The 19,009-nt window shown below is 45.9% G+C and overlaps 1 protein-coding gene across 4 annotated transcripts in view; it reads left to right on the top strand.

Moving 5' to 3' along the window:
* Positions 1-18,526, top strand: part of IL1RAP (interleukin 1 receptor accessory protein) — a 47,468-nt gene extending 28,942 nt beyond the window's left edge. For 2 of the 4 annotated variants that reach the window (XM_014946023.1, XM_014946024.1), the window contains exons 5-11: positions 1,378-1,543; positions 2,525-2,596; positions 3,310-3,439; positions 4,320-4,468; positions 6,749-6,898; positions 7,857-8,000; positions 17,284-18,526. In XM_014946023.1, coding sequence (XP_014801509.1) covers positions 1,378-1,543; positions 2,525-2,596; positions 3,310-3,439; positions 4,320-4,468; positions 6,749-6,898; positions 7,857-8,000; positions 17,284-18,008 — 1,536 coding nt within the window. In that variant the 3' untranslated portion in view covers positions 18,009-18,526. Of the gene's footprint in view, positions 1-1,377; positions 1,544-2,524; positions 2,597-3,309; positions 3,440-4,319; positions 4,469-5,637; positions 5,848-6,748; positions 6,899-7,856; positions 8,001-10,577; positions 14,297-17,283 lie in introns of those variants that run through there. The other 2 variants (XM_014946025.1, XM_014946026.1) reach the window with 2 other exon arrangements.
* Positions 18,527-19,009: the final 483 nt, after the last annotated feature.

Raw genomic sequence — 19,009 nt, forward strand, 5'->3', positions numbered from 1 at the left:
CTCATGAAAATAACATCTTTTCCAAAATCCTTTGAGGTCAGGAAATGAGGTAGTACGTCAAACTTCTGCAAGAACCATGGGTGCCCTGTTTGGCACAATTCAGCAAACCTCTTTTCTGAAGATGGAGACATCCCTACCCCACCCTCCTTACTGCTCTGATAATTAGGCTGTCTCCAGCCATCCTCAGGCTCTTGCCTACAGAATTACTGCTCAATTTTATTAAATTTTGACCTCAATATTTTTCTCTAGGTAGATGCCTTTAGTCAAGACAGAATAAGAATTCTTAGGGGATGTGCAGCCAGAGGGTTATGGGACTGAATTCTCTAACTGCTTATAAAGTGCTTTTTGGATTTCTAGATAGAAGGTTCTGTATGAGTGAATTTAGTAATAGAGTAAGTTGGCAACAAATATATCTGTTGATTTAAAAAAGAAAAAAAAACCAAACCTCCCCAAAAGAAAAAAAAAACAACTCTAAAACTCTTCAGGAAAAACTTACTTTTATATCCAAGAGGAGCAGTTTCACTCCAGCAGTTGAAATGCTTTACTTGTACCATTCATTAAAATTCACATCTCAACAATCAATTAGCAGAATGAAACAAAAATCCCCATGGAAGTAATTTTTCAGGCAGCAAGTCATCCCATGCCTAATAAAAATCATTAAAAATGGTATATGACCCCTGTCTTATACTGCCCCATTAGGATGTATCTGATTTGGAAATGTACCATTCAGAAATAATGTCTCAGAAAATGTGCACATCTTTGGGTTTTATGACAATCAAGATGTCATCTGCATAACCCCTTTCTGAAAAGGGATCTCTAGCTTGGTACTTGGCAGAGGTTTCCTGCCTCGCCTGACAGAAAGAGAAGAGTTATCAAGGTTTCTGTACTACAGATTCTCATTTGCCAGGTGCCGATTCTGGGAGCTCATCCTCAGCTGAAGTCAGTCAGAGTACCTTGATTAGTCCCAAGAGAGTTAGACATGCTGACATCAACGGGGCTCATGTCCTTTAGTCTTCATATCCATTCGTGAATACGTCATCATTTTTTTTCCTGTCTCTTTTTGCTTTCATTCTTCACTCTGCTGAGGTGCTCACCTTGATGAGCAGATGTACTTCTGGATCAGAGATCTCTCTTTTATAAAATTGTCTGTATTTAAGGTGGGATAAAACTATTAGGGTCATCTGCTTCATCACCTCATTTTCAAGGTGAACATACCAGTTTGTTTTCCAACATGCTTAAAGTTCATGGTATTTAAGTCTGACCTACATCATTCCAAGTATTATATTCATAGTTGAAAAGCTATCTTTGAAGTAGCATTTAAGCCGATATGTTTACTTTTGAATTGGAAAACTCAAACGTTTTTCTGCCTGACTCCAGGACTGCAACTTGATCAATGGCTTCCATGAGCGATACCCCCAAGGACCTAGGCTTGTCATCGGCATTGTCCGCAGTGCATATAGAGGGAATTACACCTGTATTGTGACATTCAAGGACCACGGAAGAACCTATAATCTCACCAGAACCATAAAGATGAAGGTGGTGGGTAAGAATGAGTTTAAAATGTGTAAAATTCAGGTGGATAGCTGCAGAAATGGTGAAAACAGCTAGAAGAATCTGTCACAGGATCCATTTGTGGTTGTGCTCTATCTACATTACCCAACTGACCTGGTACATTTTTGCTTGCTGGGGTCAGCCTTGCGTGACTGCCCAGGATCTGTTGCACTGGAGATCCTACCCACCTCTGTGTCAAATGCCCCAAACACTACAAAGAGTGACCAGGCTTAAGCTGGTGAGGTACAACCCATGAGATGGCCAGGGGTACCCTCTGCTGGCATGTAAATGCATAACCCTTGCACTCTAGCTCATTTTTGTCTTGGGTGCCCTTTGCTCGTCATTCTTTGTAGGATTGTCCCATTAGAGCCAGCTTGCCTCAGTCTTCTTGCAATCTCAAAACCTTGCCTGCTGAGGGTGAGACTATCAGTTGGCAGGCAGGGCTCCAGTTACCCAACCCAGAGCTTGGACAGGTCTGTCCCAGGCACAAGGGCTCAGCCTACCTGGCAGGGAATTGTAGACAGAGCTTAAAAACTTAGTGAACAGTAGGACACGTGCTGAGTCCCATGGCAACTGCTGTTTTAAGAGCCGAATTAAATACTTGCAACAGGAAATGATGCTTTATTTTGGTTTTTTAGAAGCAGCAATAATAAGAAACTGGTAAAGGTTGTGTGTTGTGGGAGATGTTGAGTGGGAGATAAGAGGGGTATGGAGTTCTCCTGATGTAAAAGGTCCAAAAACTTGGACCTATACTCACCTAAACTTTGGAGGAACCTCAAAATCTGGGTCTGGACCTGAGTTTGGGGACTAGGAATAGATTTCTCTTTGCATGGGGCTCTGCAGCAAGATTGTATCACGAGTTAGATTGGGGCGTGTGCAGGGGGGTGCAAGGGCATCATGAGTGAGGCTGCAAGGACTCCAGGTTCTCATGAAGTCCGGGTCCCCATGGGGGGCTCTGTGTTCTCTCCTGCAGGATCTCCGAACAAGGCCTTGCCACCACAGTTCACCTCTCCAAATGAGAAAGTTGTCTATGAAGTGGAAGCAGGTAATTGCAACACTCACTGCATGCTGTTACTGCCCTAGCAGTCTGCCGGGAGGGGAGACCCAGCCAGGCACAGAAGCTCTCCCCTTCTACTGCATCCCTGGTGCTTTCCTTCACAGAGCAATCAAGCTGCTACAAATTGCCTGGCAGACTGTGTGGGGTGCCAGTTTTCCGTGCCAGAATAGGAGAGTGTAGCTTTAAAAGTTCATTTTGCAAGCACAAATAAAGATAGATGTTCAGGCATGGAGATGCAGGACTGCAGCTGCAGAAGAAAATGAAACGGGCACCCTCAGCTGCTTAAAGAAATTCCTGTAGGACCTTGTTTCAGCCCTGTCACTGACCAAGGTTTGCTCCAACCCTCCTTCATTAAGCCCTGAGGTAGCTTCAACCTTCTGACAGCTTCCTTCTCATCTTCTCTCCCTTTTTGGCTGATTACTTCCTAATTAATGACAGCTTTTCTTTTGCTGGCCTCACAGCATTTTGTAATGGGATACCACACCCCTTCCCCCACCCTATCTGTTAAGACTGATAGCTCTTTGGAGCAGTTCCCTATATTGATTAGATCATGTCCCATTACATTGATGTAATAAATGTGATGTCAATGATGATGATTAGCAGCAGTCTTCACTCGGGCTGGTAGGAGTATGGGAAAGCACAAAAGTCAGGGTGATGCTGTTCCTGCTTTGCAATACCACACTGTGGTCCTTTCTTCCCAGGAGATGACCTTATTCTGTCCTGTGAGGTCTTTTTCACCTTCCTAAAGGACTCCCGGACTGAGGTGTGGTGGACCATAGATGGGAAAAACACAGATGACATCATGGACCCAAAGATAAAAGTCACACAAAGGTAATATAGTAATGTGAACCTTCATTTGTATTTAACCTTCTCTTGGGTCTTGTAGGGAGAGTGTAGGTACATGCCTGCACCATGCTCTGATGAGCTCCAGGGAGGAGGCCTCCAGGCCTGGACAGTCTCTCAACATACAGAAGGATTTGAGGGAGCTTTGTTTACTAGTTCACGTCATCACTCCTTCAGGTGCTGGTAGTGGTGACAACAGCTGGTGCTATTGTCGGACTTGTAAAACAGGGGCAGACACAATTTTATTTAGAGCAGTGTTCCTAAATAGCATTAAGTGATAAAGATGTTTCAAAAAACAGAGGCTGAAACCAAAAATGTAGTATTATACATCGTATCAATTATGAGGAATAGAGATTCAGTTACATGAAGAATCCAAAGAAGGTTGAGTTTGCTCAGTTTTGAATTACGTGTAGGAGGCAGTTGTTGTCCCATCTATTTGCAAACCTACATAGAAAAAGAAAAGGCAAAAGGAAATGCTATTATCCCCATTTTTGTAGATGATCAGTTTGGGCACAGACAAAGTGACTCATCCAGGATTGCACAGGGAATGTGATGTGGACTCTGAATCTTAAGTTCATAAGGTCTTGTTGCTTTGTAGGCAAGAACTTCATCTCTAAATTACAGTGTGACTCAGTGGAATGAGAAAATTATGAGTAGCAAAATAAATATTAAGGAAAATCAGATAAAGGAGCAGCTGCAGCTGTATTAAAAATGGAAATGTGTATCAATTTTTAACTATCAGTTTAGGTATTCGGTTTTGTTTTTTTTTTTTTAAAGAAAGGGTTGGGTTATATCAGGGGAAGGAGTATTTGTCACTAAGAATTTGCTGCAATTTTACATATGTAATGCTCTAGCTTTTCTCTTACAGTGAAATTACTAGAGATTTTGAAGACAAAACTATCATAAGGACTCTAACAGTAGCAAAAGCCACAGCAGAGGACTTGAAACGGAATTACACGTGCTATGCCAGAAATGCCAAGGGCGAGGACCACAGCCAGGCCATAGTGCGCATGAAAGGTAAAATTCTTGCAGAACATGGGTGAGAAATGAGGCATGGTCAGAGAGGGCTGTTGGTCCTGCCTTGAGCCTTGCCCTGCAAAACAGTAGGGGAATAAATAACTCTATCAGAGCTTTTTCCCCCACGCACGCTCTTCCATACAGAGTGCTGTATTATTGCTGTCATGCTGCAATGCTTCTTGGAGGCAGGGAACAAAGGATGCATGTCACATATACCCTACCACAGTCAAGTGCCTGGAGAGAGGGAGGGGTGGATAGACCTGTTGTTCTCATCCTGTCCATGTACCCCAACTGAAGCAGGCCTGAGGGCACAGGCTGCTTGAAATTATTTCAGGTTACTTGATTGCATGAGGGTTTTGGGTGACCCAACAGCTACCAGTTGGCTTCCTCCAGAAGGCAGACTGCACTCGTTGACCTTACTCAGGGAGTGAGACAGCCTAACCATGAGACTCTGTGGTTTTACTCCTTGTTGTGATGATGCTCCAGTATAGATACAACCATCTCAGCAGGGATGGTAAGGATTGATCCGGCTCTGTTCTGTGGGATTTTTTTCCCTACAACTTTCTTTCATCACAGATTTTGTTCTTGTTTCCTAGACTCACTTCTCAGTAATAAAAACTGAGCGTTCACTGTAGGTACATGAGACTTCCTGGTTAAGGTGTATATTTCTGCCTCCTTTTCAACCTAGAGCTTCAATGCCTGCTTTACTGTAGGTTGGACCTGCCCTTTCCCGTAAAGGCTGCTGTTCTGCCTTGTGTAGCTCATGCCAGCTACCTTCTTCCTCCCACTGTGCCCTATTAGCATGGCTCACAAAGTTCTTAAAAGGAAGAGAGCTCTTCCAGTAAGTCCTATTCCTTTGAGACAAACCTTTTCTGGATCATTAGGAAGGAATGACAGACCAAACACGCAACTGAGGCTGAAACCATCTGCCAGTGTGTTCATCCTACATGCATAATTCTTCTGGGATAATAACGTTTGTACATATAGCAGAAGCAAATCTAAAATCTTAAAATTCTTTCTCTATGCAGTAGTGCCTAAATGCTGTTTTCTAGTGGACTGATCTGTCCTATCCTCTCTCTTCCTCCCCCATCTGCTCCTGGGCAGTTGAGTGGGTTTGCTCTGAGCAGACCTGGTTACTCACCACCCCTCCTTTCTGCTCTGTTGCACAGCAAAATCCAAGAACCACCCCCAACCACTGCTGGCAGAGCAACCTTAAGCTAAGCTCACTGCAGGCCATCCCACCACACCATCAAGCGTGCCAGAACCTAACTCCTCACCAGGAGTCTTCAGTTTTCAGCGAGTTGGCTGCAACACTTTCATTACATTAGGTTATATATGTTTTCTGCTTTTTCTGGATTATTTCCCTGTCCTTCTCATGTATTTCTGTTGCTCATCACCTAATGAAAGTTGTTAAATTCCTTCCATTTTCTTTTCTTTAATTAAGTTTCTAATAAAACTTATTAAATCTTGGAAATTGTTGATGTTTCCACTCATTGCTGTTCTTTTATTGTGCAGTTTGCCAGTGTGCATGTCAGCTGCCACCAGAATTGCCATAAAATGGAGTTGCCCAGGGGTTCGGTTAAAAGAGTTATTTTCTGTCCTTAATACAAAGTAGCAGCAGTGGTATGACAGACACTGTATGAGTTGGAGGGGAGCCTGTGATGTTCTGGCTTGATGTCCTCAGGTTGTCCTATTTATTTGCAAGCATTTCAGCTTTTCTGTAATAAACTCTGATTCTTCTTTCCTGGTAGAAAATAATCTCAAAACAATGGCTAGTTATATCCTTCTGTCACTCTAGGACTAAGTCACAAGACTTGTGTGTGTTTGATGGGGAGGGAAAATGGTGGCCATTGTCTTTATTTTGCTGCAGGTGAGCTTTGGCTGGCTTTAGTAGAATTAAGTGCTGTTGTGTTGCTCCAAGAGTTTGCGTATACTGCTGAGAAGGTCACAGTCATGACCTGGTTTTGGGTTGTGCGGGTGTTTGCCATCAAGTCATTCTACCATCTGGCTGCTCCAAGGGTCTCACTCAGAGACACAAGTCCAGCCTGTGCTTTGACTTGCTCAGCCAGCCCAACCAGACCTAGTAACCCAGAATGGGGACTCCAGGGTAGCCAGCCATCACTTGTCCTGCCAGAAAAACCTTGACTTGGCCACCTTCCTCCAAAAGGCCAACTTGGGGCTCGGCTGTTCCTCTGTGGTGCTTGTCACAAGTTTGTTCCTGCTTAGCTGAAGGTCCAACCTGTTCTGTAAACCAGACCTCCTCTTTCTTTTTGAATCCAGTTGTAGCACCGAAGTACACTGTGGAGCTGGCGTGTGGACTGGGAGCAACCATCCTGCTTGTTGTGGTGCTGATAGTCATCTATCATGTTTATTGGCTTGAAATGGTCCTCTTCTATCGGGCTCATTTTGGAACAGATGAAACCATTCTAGGTAAGGAGTTAAAGGATTTACATTTATTTTAACCTGCTACAGGCCAGGCCCTTTGTTTTCTTCTAGGAATTTTCATATAAGTTATTTTTAACCCTCTTCACAACATAATGACATCTTGACCTTCTATTTCTATACTTGCATTCAGTTGTGTGGGTCATTTTAGAGCAAGAGGAGTCAGGCTTGGGTCAGAGGAAATGAGAGAGAAATCCTCTGTATTCTTTTCAGAGGTGAAGCATGGATGTGTCAGGCTCCCTGGGGCACTGTCCTGCTGATGGCTAGCTGTTTCATTTGATCTAGATGGTCAAGATAAGTCCTCAAGTTTCAGTAAGTCCCTGGTTTCTCTGGTGACTCTATGTAAAGATTGACAAATCCAGGGTGATTCGCTTTAAAATGCGATAAGGCACCCAAAAGAATGAATCAGGAAATCACCCTTCTCTCCTCAGTTCTTCCACAGATTCCCTGTGTTACTGGGAGTTCATCGCTTGGGACTTTGAGCTGAGATTTCTTCCTCTGTAGGATGAGGAGGGTGTCTGAGCCCTTGCAGCTTGTGGTGTGAACCTGCCAAGGGGATGCGACGGCTCTCGGAGAGTGTAGGCAGGGTGCAAGTCTCTGTCTGGTGGGACTGCTCATGCAGATAGACAGCAATGAAAGGAAGCAATGGTAAAGGTGTCAAAAGACAAAAGGACCCTAGACAGAAAGGGTTGGTCGTTTTGCTGTGGTCTCACACCTTCAGCAACCCAGCAGTGTCTTGAGTACCTGCATGTTCAGGCTGGGTAATCAAAGAGGCAGCGCTGCTGGCTTGTAACTATGGAAATCGATGTGCCTTAACCTGCAGTGTCTGGGCTCAAAGCAAGCCTTCATTTCTGCTTTTCCTGTGAAGCAACTCAAAGGCTCAGCATGTGCAGTATCACAAGTGTCCCTTCTGCCGTTTGTGTTTCTCTGTGCTCCCAATGCCCAGACGGGAAGGAGTATGATGTGTACGTGTCTTACGCGCGCAACGCGGAGGAGGAGGAATTTGTGTTGCTGACGCTGCGAGGAGTCTTGGAGAATGAGTTTGGGTACAAGCTGTGTATCTTCGACAGAGACAGCCTCCCTGGGGGAAGTGAGTATTTCACAGGGTGCTGTGTTCCGTGCGCATCCTCTCTTTATCATTCTCTGAGGTACTGATAATGGATAGGAACTGGCCTATCCAGATTAACTTTATCCATTATTTTTCTCCCTATCTCTGTTAATGGTCTCTTGTTGGTATCTTCTAATGTTTTTGCTTCATGTGACAATGTCGCAGATGCTCCAGCCACCAAACGACTGCTGTAGGCAAGTGGTGGTTGTTGGTCATTTCAGTTGCTGTCCCCAGGAGTGATGTGCATGAGTGATTAATCTATCCACATGAGGGAACCAGACCACTGACCTTCATGCAAACCCTCTGAGCTGCCTTAAAAAAAAAAGGTGATAAAGTCAAGGCTAGAAAGAAAAGAAGCGGGGGAGTGTGATACTGGACCAGACTGGTAGCTCCCAGAGGTTAATGGTGAGTGCCTATAAAAACCAGCAGCATCTGCTTCATGGAGATGAGGACACCACCATGCCAACATCAGTGAGAAAATAACATGCCCTCCTAGAAGGCGTCCCACTCACCCTCCTTAATTAGAGAGCCTGTGCCTAACATGGCAGACAATTAAGTTACTATATCAAGGGTACTTTGTTGCAGGTAGTAAGACTCACCTCTTCGCTAAGATGTAATATTTTTCTCATTGTTTCAAGCTAAATCATACAGGATTCTGAACACAGCATCTGCTGGAGGGATGCAAGGAATCACCAAGAATGGAAGCTTGTGAAGCTCTCCAGATAGGCATACAGTCACACTGGTGCCACAGCAAGGGCACTCTCAATTTCCAGTGTCCTGGGGGCTGAGTTGGCTGTATGATCCCTGATTCCTACTTAAAGTTTGAAGCCTGAACTTTCACCAGTGCAGACCACCCCACTTTGAATTCATGGGCTTTGGGCCAGGACCCCACTGATGGCAGAACCTGTGCTGATAAAGTCCATTGGGTTCCCTCTTGGGTAGACAGGCAGGACTGCTGAAGTCCCAGACCAGCTGCGTGACAAAAAGGAGCAGAATCAGTCTGGGATCTATTTATTTCCTAGATTGTTGCCAGGACACTCTCTTCTAGAGAGAGCCTGGATGACCTGGTAGGGCACCCTCCCAGCTCTATTTCCTTGATGCCAGTGCCAGGCTCAGAGCAGGTTTGCTCCGAGCTGTTCTCCCCAGTTGTTCATCAAGACATAAGTACATCTCCCTCCTGTTCCTTCTGCCACTTCTTGCCATCCTTCCCCTTTCCCTTTGGAGAATCTCATTTTCTTCCCAGCATAGCTCTCCTGGGCTTCCTGACCACCACCTGAAGTGCTCCCTTTGCTGCTCAATGCCAGTCACTCTGGAGCACTGCTGAGGTGGCTCCTCATTGCACTGTTGTTTGCTTCTGCTGGGGCTTCCCCGTTGTTTCTTAGCTGGGATTTGACTAATCTCCTTCCTGGGGAAGCACAGCAGGCCAGGAAATAGCTTTTTGGCAGCTGGTGTCATGCCTCCAGAGAGTGCATCTGTGTCAGGGCTAGAGAGTTATGTTGTCCTTGATGAAGAAACAGTGGGAGATGGATTATCCTGTGAGTTTGCTGACAGGAACTAATCAAACGTGCTTGACAGCTAAATGAAGTTGCCTGTCAGCATTATTTTATTCTTCATTGTATTTTTTGACCAGTCAAGAGCATTCTCTTGTCAATGAAGCATGGGAGATCCTGCAGCAAAGAGCGCAATCACTGGGATTCACACTTACAAGAAATTTTCACATTAGTTACAGAAAGGTGCCTACGGACAGTCTACCTACAAATGTTAGAAAATCAAAGAGGATCCACAGTTACCATGACATGTCTCCAGCTTAAAGGGTGTCACTTTTGGGACACTTCATTAAAAGTCCTCAGAGCAATTTACTTGTCACTTCTAGAAACACTCAAATCCTCTTTCATCAATGACAGCAACGGGAACAGCTGGATGAGTAACAGGAGTTAGGATGGTAATATTTCCAAAGGAGATTAACCCATGAGGACACCCAGGGAGGGTATGGATACTTATTGTGTATGTTTGGAGTGGGGAAACCAAGGCAGAGTAGTGAAGGGATTACTCAGAGTCATTCTGAACATCTGCTAGAGAAGGATGTAAGTGTAGGTATTTAGGCTTCCCACACCTCTATTTCTTTTCCTTGAGGCCGTGTGTTGTCCAGGTAGCAATTTTCCTGCTTTTCTCCAGAGCACCTCTTTTTTCACTCTCACAAGAAGGAAGCTAAATCTGAGTCTACCAGAGCAGCCCTGGCGCCCACATGGCGTCCATTGCCACATAGTACAGTGCCTTTTAAGTGTAGCTACTTCTGCATAGCTGGGGATGAGGAAACACATCTGTAGTCAGCCTGGGGCTGAGAGTAGAAGATGTCACTGTATGGGGCAGTGGAGACCAGCCAGGGTGTAGGAAGTCCTTCCTGGAATTTCTTGCAGAGTTGGGAAGCACCAGTGTAGTCTCTAGAAAGGGCCTCCAAGGAATGTTATTGTTCCCTTCAAGAGACATCTGGTGTCTCACTAGCAGCTCAGCAGCATGTTCTCAGTCATCACTAACCACCTCAATGTTTCTTTCTCCCAGTTGTCACAGACGAAACCCTGAGCTTCATCCAGAAAAGCCGACGTCTACTTGTTGTCCTGAGCCCCAACTACGTCTTGCAGGGGACACAGGCCCTGCTGGAGCTCAAGGCTGGTTTAGAGAACATGGCCTCCAAGGGCAACATCAAAGTCATTCTAGTGCAGTACAAAGCCATCAAGAAGAGCAAAGTGAAGGAGCTGAAGCAGGCCAAGGCGGCCTTGACTGTCATTAAATGGAAAGGCGAGAAATCCAAGTTCCCAAAGGGCAGGTTCTGGAAGCAGCTGCAGGTGAAAATGCCAGTGAAAAAAATCAACAGGAGCTTGAGCCTTGATGTGCTCATACATATGCCTGAGAAATGTTTGACACCACCAGAAAACAAAACCCCAAAACCCTACAATTTAGGCCAGGGCGTGGAAAGGAACTCGGGGCTTTTGCCATGAAGGACTGTCCCAAGCATTTCAGTCACGCGTCTCTGCAGCTTTTCTACTGCCCTGGCAGTAGAGAGACCAAAGATGCACACACCTTCTCTCTGTAAATGCATATCATTAGCATCAGCCATACAAGCTCTCTCAAGGTTTAAATTTGGGCTATCCAGGTGGGAATGCAACCACCACCATGTGATAGCATGGTATTTGAATAGGCCAGTATCAGACCTTTATCAGCATCCAGGACAGAGCTGCTTTTCCTCTCTTAAGCGCCTTTTTGCTTCCTGGCCAGTGGTCCCTGTTGCAGAGGCTGGGGAGCAGTTTGAAAGATGGCTCTGGTATAGAGCCTTTCATACGTGTCCCAGCTATATAGTCCTGATTGCTGTGGGATCACAGATTTCTGCTTCAATGTGGGGAGTGTAGACTCTTGAGGGTCCTCATTTTTGTTCCCCACATTTCTGTAGGAGCAGATACATTAAAATAGCTTGGCAATGTGAAATGGCTGGTACGAAAGCTTTTTTTATTTAAAAAAAAAAAAAAAAGCTCTGCTAGGTGATACTGTATTGTAGCATTTCTACTAATAAGTGGTCAGTGTCTGTGACTCAGTTGTCTTCTGAGTACCCCAGAACCTTCAGGGCAGTAATGCTCATAATCCAGGGGAAATCTCTCATTAGTACAGGCCATGGAGTATGTCTGAGAGATGCTTCTTTGTAGAGTAAACTCAGGGACTTCACAAGCACTGCAAGGAACCCCAATTTACTACTGAATACACCTGCTGTGTCTGTGCTGCTGCCTGGGAGAATGCATCATGCCAGGTGCTGCTGAGGCCTCTCGGATGACACTGGGTATATGTCCAGCTCCCCAGGAGACCCTATAAACCTATTTGACCTTATTAAAAACTATTAGCTCTGTCCAGCCAGGTAAGATTGTGAGGAAAGGTTGAGAGAGATAGGGTTGTTCAGCCTGGAGAAGAACTGAAGAAGGCTCTGGGGATACCTTATTGTGGCCTTTCAATACTTAAAGGGGGCTTATAAGAAAGTTGGGGAAAGACTTTTTAGTAGGGCCTGTTGCAACAGAGCAACTGGTGATGGTTTTTAACTAAAAGAGGATAGATTCAGACTAAATTAAAGGAAGAATTTTTTTTACAATGAGGGTGGTGAAACACTGGAGCAGGTTGCCCAGAGAGGTGGTAGATGCCCTGTCTCTGGAAGCAGTCAAGGTCAGTTTAGGACGGTGCTCTGAGCAACCTGGTCTAGTTTAAGATGTCCCTGCTTATTGCAGTGGAGTTGGACTAGATGACCTGTAAAGCTCCCTTCCAACCCAAACTGTTCTATGATTTTATGGAAATGCAGTGTTCTCTGCCTGGCTATGAACAACATCACATTTGTAATTCAGGGCTCGGGTTTAAACTAGCCTTGGCTTTACAAGGCAAATCTCCACCCATCATGTTTCCAGCCCAGAGTTGCAGAACAGAGGATATATCTCAGCTTTTGCAACCTTTGCACAAAATGGAAATATAAAAAAACACTGAGTACCAGTCCTTGCTTCAATGGGAGGCAGCAGCCATAGGAGAGGGCCTGGTGAGTTAACCCCATCAGTCAGGCTTTTCAGACCAAGGAGGGGAGAGTCCCTTCCCTTGTAGAAAAGACCAAAGCACAGCAGGATCCTGGCATTGACTTGTACTGTTCACCATGTTTTCACATAAAACTAGAAGCTCTAGGGGTGTCTCCATGCTCCTGTAGCTCCCAGTGTAAGGGCCTGCCCACTTAATTGTGGAATTCAGTATTATGCACACTAAGTGCATGCTTATTTTTTGTTGATAATGGTTGCTCCTGAGTCAGCTCTGACTCATGCTTTTGCTCTGTTGGTGTCCAGCAGGTGAAGTGTAGCCATTCATAATGGCATTAAAAAAGCACTACAATTTGGAGTCTATGCACTATTCACCCAGCTGAGCAGGGAGGTTTGAGGCCATCCCTGTAACCAGCCCAGCCTTAAAGGTGTGGGGCTGAAGCCTGGCATCGGCAACACCCCCTGCTCTTAGCATCTTATGATTAATAATGTTATTTCAGGGCAGCGGGGAGCCACAGCCACCCATGCCATTGGGCAGGTACTGTACAAATGTGGAACCTTCCCCTTCATCCTCTTCCTCCCACTCTCCCAACTAAGCTCTGCTTTAAGCAGATAAAATTGCAGTCAGCTTCACTGAAGGCAGTGGAGCTCCTCAGCTTCTCAGAAGTGCTTAAAAGCTTTGCTGTTACAAGCTTTTCTACTGTGGCTGTCTGTGGAGGGGCAAAGCTCCTTCCCACTCTGCAGAAAGCTTTGTTTGTATGAGGTAACACCCAAAACCATCCTCAGCTTTGTGAAGCCATTGCATCTGCATCATTTTGCCCAGCTTCACTTTTGTGTCTTCAGTGTCCCTGTAATCAGCTGCCAGATCTGCAGGCGAAGGGAAAGCCCTGAGGCCAAAGCAGAACTGTGTTAGATTCCAATTTAATTTTTAAAAAATTGACTCAAAGATATGCATATATTCAATTAACATCCCAGACCTCACCACATCACATCTTTCCTTTGGCTGAAGTACCAGGAGAACTTCTGCTGATGTTTCAATTAGTCTGATTATTTTAAGAAGTGAAATCCACCTCATTTGTTCTGCTGATTTTATTCAAAGAGTTTTCCAAACAAACAACAGACCAGGAGTTGCCCTGGCGTACATCACAGTGGCCCTTGGTGCCACTGCAACCCCAGAACAGCATCACTGAGAGACATCAGCAGAGCACCCACAAGGCAAAGGGTGCGATGGTCTGAAGGGGGCCTGAGAGGTCCAGAGGGAGCAGCATGGAAGGAATAGCACTGGAGCAGGCTCTAGTCCTCCAGGAGCTTTACCTCTGGCTTTGCTGGTAGCTGTCAGGCCAGGGCTAAACCCCAGTCCCAGCTGTAATTCAGATCTGCAAAGTACCTCAAACACGCCTGTCATTTCATCCTATGCCACATGTGGTTTCTGTTACGGGATTCTGTCACAGCATCTGTCTAGTTCAGTTGATTCATCTGAGTTTGTGTTCTAATCTAACATTTTTCAATATGCAGTTCATGCGAAGTTCCTCATTGTAATTTCATGGGTAAACAGCACGGCACAAACTGGAAAAAATGTCTCCCCCCGCCCCATGCCATTTGATGTTGTACAGCTGTTCCAGAGTTTTCCCTTCTCTTTTCTGTATGTTTTTGCCTTTGTGTTATTTGGTCTGTGAAGTGTCAGTATTATTTTATTTTGCTTTTCAATAAAACATTTTCACTTTTGCATTTCAGTCCTTGTGCATTTCTCATAAGTATCATTTTCCTCCCCATTACATCTGTGAAAGGCCATTAAGGAAAGATAACTCTGTGTAGTCCAAGCCTCAAGATCATTTGGGGATACCTCCTTAGAGCAGGGCACTTTCCTGGCTGTTTTATGGTGTGCCTGCAGAGATCCTGAGGCACCACCACTGCTACCAGGGCCATGGAAGCAGACACAGTGACATGCAGCATTCAGATGTCACCCAGCAGTGGACATGTACACACAAAAAATCTCTGACATGAAGAGTATTCGCTCATCAGTCACAAGGTGTAAAGGTGGGAAGGAAACACCATCCCTTTGCTTGAAAGGCCAAGCTAGAATGTTGAACAGAAAGCTTGGAAATCTGCCTGAACCATGGAAATCAAACTCGCTCTTAGGCTGCTTTGCCCGTCACCTTCCAGGTAGTTGGGTAGAAGAGGTTCATTCAGCTGCCTATTTTCTCATCCAAGCCACTTTCTTGGCTTAGTCCTTTGTTTACATGCTAGCAGGTAAGTTGAGAGAGAACCTAGCACTTCCAGACCACTAGCAAAATGAATACTTGTGACAATCAATGGATGTGAAACTTGTGATAATCAATGGGGTATGGGATCTATGCCCACCTCTCCCCACAGCTTTTATTGTGCTGGGACAAATGTATGGCTTTTAAAATCCTCGGTTACATCTCTAGGGTGCATTAGAGGAAACACAAGTAAACCAACAAAAATATGCAGGGTCCTTCATAACCATGTAATAAAGATGGAAGTTTTTTAGTATAAAGCAGCAATCCAAGAATATAGAGTTCTCAGCTCTCTTGTTACCCAAACTCCCCCAGCATTATTGCTGCCTGTCCCATCCTGTGCTGTTGGTGTCACTGGGAGAGACCGTCCTGCCTGCACACTGTGAAGTGGCCCCTCAGGATTTTTCGTGAGCTGGGATTACATTGTGAACTGAACATCCCAAGATATCCTGGTCAGCCAAGTCTAAATGCATCCCGTTCTCAGAAATAAGATCTATCTTTGGGAATTTGAGCATTTCCCCTTGCCAAAAAAATGTCAACTCTCAAAATGTGTTGCAAATTAAAATTGATAAAAGAAAACCATCACTGTCAGCTCAATAAAAACATTCATTTCAGCAATGTTGGAATCATTCACATTAATTGAACCTTTTTTTGAGCAGGCAGGTAGAATAGGTGACCTCCCAGGGGCTGCGCCTGCCTACGTTTCGCTGTGATTCCAGTTTCAAAAAGAAAGACTTTTCAAACCAGCAAAGGACCTTTTTCCTTCACAAAATGTTAAAGCTTGGCTGATTTCAAAATAGATCTCAATCAGTTATAGAAAGTTTTGAATGAGGTCTGGACTCAGTAAATTGGGAGATTGCTGCCAGTTCTTTGTGCCTTTGAAATAGGGTGGTAAGAACATTTCATGGTGTTAAGAGGCAATTCTGACAGGACTGACTATCATCTACTTTTGGTTTCTGTGAGTCAGTATTTTCCTGTGTGTGCCGGGGCCGGGGTGGGGGGGGAATCCCCCCAAACCTTGTAAAAAACCCTGCAACTAATTTGATTTAAATTCCAGTATTATGTTAAAGAACCAAACAGTGCCTTACTTTCTCCATTAGGATATTATTGTTCAATCCTTTTTCCTATCGCAAGTTCTCCAAATAATCTAGTGACAATGAGTTTTAGAGCTAGTCATGTATCTTTAAAAAAAAAGAAAAAAAACATTGCTTTGTACAATATTAAAATAAGGTGCATCCAGGTGCAACACGGTGCACCTTCTGCTGTGAGATAAGGAAAGAGACAGACAGGTGTTGGAAGAATAAGAGGCACTGCCGTTGCAGGGAAGGTACAGTATTTGTATTTATAAAAAAGACATTTCTTCCACTGGCAGGGAGGGAGGAGAGTCTCCAGACTGAGGAATCAAAGGTTTAGCCGTCTGAAAGGCAGTGGAAGCAGCAGGTAGCTATTCTCCCCAGAACAGGTCTTTACAAGACATTCCTACAGGGAGGCTTTTCTCTCTGAGTGTGCAAAAGCTCTTACTGCAATGATCCCTGTCCTGCTTGAACACCACCTTGTCCTCAGATCGTTTCCCGTCTGAGTCACCAGTACTAAGCAAGCGGGTGGGTTCTTTTTGAAGTTTTTACAGTTCTATTAATCAGCTTGGGTTAATTTGCTAAGTACTGCAGCCCTATTAATTTCCATCCTTTCCACTGCTCACCCATTAGCCATGACACCTTCAATATGCTTAGTGCATCCCAAGCCATAGATAGAAGTCCAAGGACATCCTTCAAGTTTGCCACTTTTCTACATTCATAATAAAAGAGATGCTGCCCTTGCCTGGCACCATTCCAGCTAAGCATCTTGCTGAGCTTTACAAACTGCAATTAATCCCAAGAAATGCTTTGAAGGGCAGCATTTTCACCCCCCCATCATGGCTAGGGGAACTAATAGAGAGGTTTCAGGCTGACATTTTTGCTTTCTAGGTTTGGAGGTTTCCATTTCTAGATGAGAGAGCATGAGAGGGAGGGAGGTGGGTCTTAGCCTTGGCAGTGCGAGTTGTGACACGATGATGTGGTTGCTTCATTTTGTCCCCCCCATGCAAAGGGCTGCCAGAGCTCTGGGCAGGTGGTTCCTGAATGAGACCTGCCCTTTATCAAACGCCTGCACTTCCCTGGGCAGGAGCGATGCCGTGCAGTGCAGAAGTCAGAGTACAGTCTTGGCTTATCCTGCTCTCCTGGCTTTTCATTTACCACTTCAGCCTTCTCAAAAACCCACTGCAAAGCAAAAATGCTGCTATTGCTCCTGCAGTCCCTGCCAGCAGGAGCGTGGGCAAATCAAAAGTCACTGGGCTTGTGCCAGGTTTCCCTCTGTGGGAGGGGGGACCTGTGCAGGTATGCCACCAAACAGCTTCCTTCAGCTTTTCTCTCCCCACTCCTTCCCTTGTGCACTCCAATTCCTCTGCTCTTGCACTCGTAGATACCACCGAGGCCGTGTTCGACTTCATCCAGAGGAGCCGCAGGATGATCGTGGTCCTGAGTCCCGATTACTTGACGGAGAAGAGCATCAGCCTCCTGGAGTTCAAGCTGGGCATCATGTGCCAGAATGCCATCGCCACCAAACTTATCGTGGTGGAGTACAGGCCGCTACAGTGCACCCACCCCAGCATCCTCCAGCTGAAGGAGTCCGTCTCCTTCGTCACCTGGAAGGGGGAGAAGTCCAAGCGCTCCGGCTCCCAGTTCTGGAAGGCCTTGCGGCTTGCCCTGCCACTGCGCAGCCTGAGCGCTGGCTCTGGCTGGAACGAGAGCTGCTCCTCCCAGTCAGACATCAGCCTGGACCCTGTCCAGAGGAGAAGGAGCCGGTTGAAAGGGCAGCCTGACCCACGGGGCACCGCAGCGGGGACTCTCACTCCCAGAGGGACAGCCCCGGCCCCTGAGTCAAAGGCCAAACACCGAGCCAAGCACTTCTTGACGTGCCAGTGTTGTGGGACCTATTGCAATGGCAGCAATAGACTCAAGCGCAAGCATCGGGCTGTGCCTGAGCCCAGGTGGGACACTCATCTCTGCAAGTCAAGCTCGGGCAGACCCACGGTGCAGGGGGTTCAGGGCAGAAGTCGACCCGAGCCCCCACCGGCACAGGCTCCCGCTCTCGCCCTCTGCCATTACAGTGACCTGTCCAACAACAATGACTTCTATGTACTCTAGCCAAGAGGCTGACGGCACTGCAGGTGCTGGGCCAGCAAAAGAAACTCACTGCAGCCTCGACTCAGATATTTTTGTGATATCACAGGCTGACACGGTGTCGTTCACCATCAGCCCTGTGCCAGCACGGAGGACTGCAGCAAGATCATCGGTACCAGCGATCTGAGCCAGGGACCTGCAGCCACACACAGAGCAGCAGCTGGGGGCTGCCTGCCCAGGTCCTTCTCCTTAACTTAAATTGCAAAGTGGAGCCTAAAATGTGTTTCTCTGGTGTTACTTTTCCCCAGCTGTGGTAGCAGGGCTGCTGCTGGGGTTGGGTGCGGGAGGGCAGGTCCCCAGCTGGGGGTCCGGAGGGAGGGAGGGGGGAGAAGCCGTGCTCCTGGCAGTAACCTCTGGAGAAGGGAGAGCAAGTCTGTATTTTGCAAAGGATAAAACTTTGCTAATGAGGGTAACAGGAGCCCCGGCCACTACAGGAACACATCATGCAGTACGGTGCATTATCCACTGTGGTTTAAAAGACCTTGGTCAAAAGTTTTAAGAGAAGTCCCTTCTCTCTAAATAAAACTGATTTCTTTAACCTGCTGTTGTTACAAGTGCTGTGGGAACTGGTAAATGCCAGAGCCTTGTTCACCAGGCAGTGCCTGGGGATGTGGTTTGCTCAAGCTGGCTAAGGTCCTCTCCCGTCCCCAGTGCTTCCAAAGGGCTCCTGGGCTTGGTCCCTCTCCCAGCTTCACCATATGATGAATTTGTTCTGTCAGTTGCGTGGCCTTTCACGCAGCAAGAAAGAAACCCATTACAAATCTAGGGAAATATGATTAAAAAAATTCTCTGAGTAGCCAATGAGCTCAGGGATAGGAGCAAGACCTAAAACATTCACAGAAAACCTCAGGCACTGAAGCTGAGGGGTCAAAACTCAACCACACTTCATTAAGTAAACGAAAGAGCCTTTGAACAGTCTCCCTGGGGCTGCTGTTTCACCAGCCCATTGAGCTGGCTGTCAGCAC

This window comes from Calidris pugnax, unplaced genomic scaffold (genome assembly GCF_001431845.1).
Source record: "Calidris pugnax isolate Ruff unplaced genomic scaffold, ASM143184v1 scaffold111, whole genome shotgun sequence".
Lineage (NCBI taxonomy): Eukaryota > Metazoa > Chordata > Aves > Charadriiformes > Scolopacidae > Calidris > Calidris pugnax.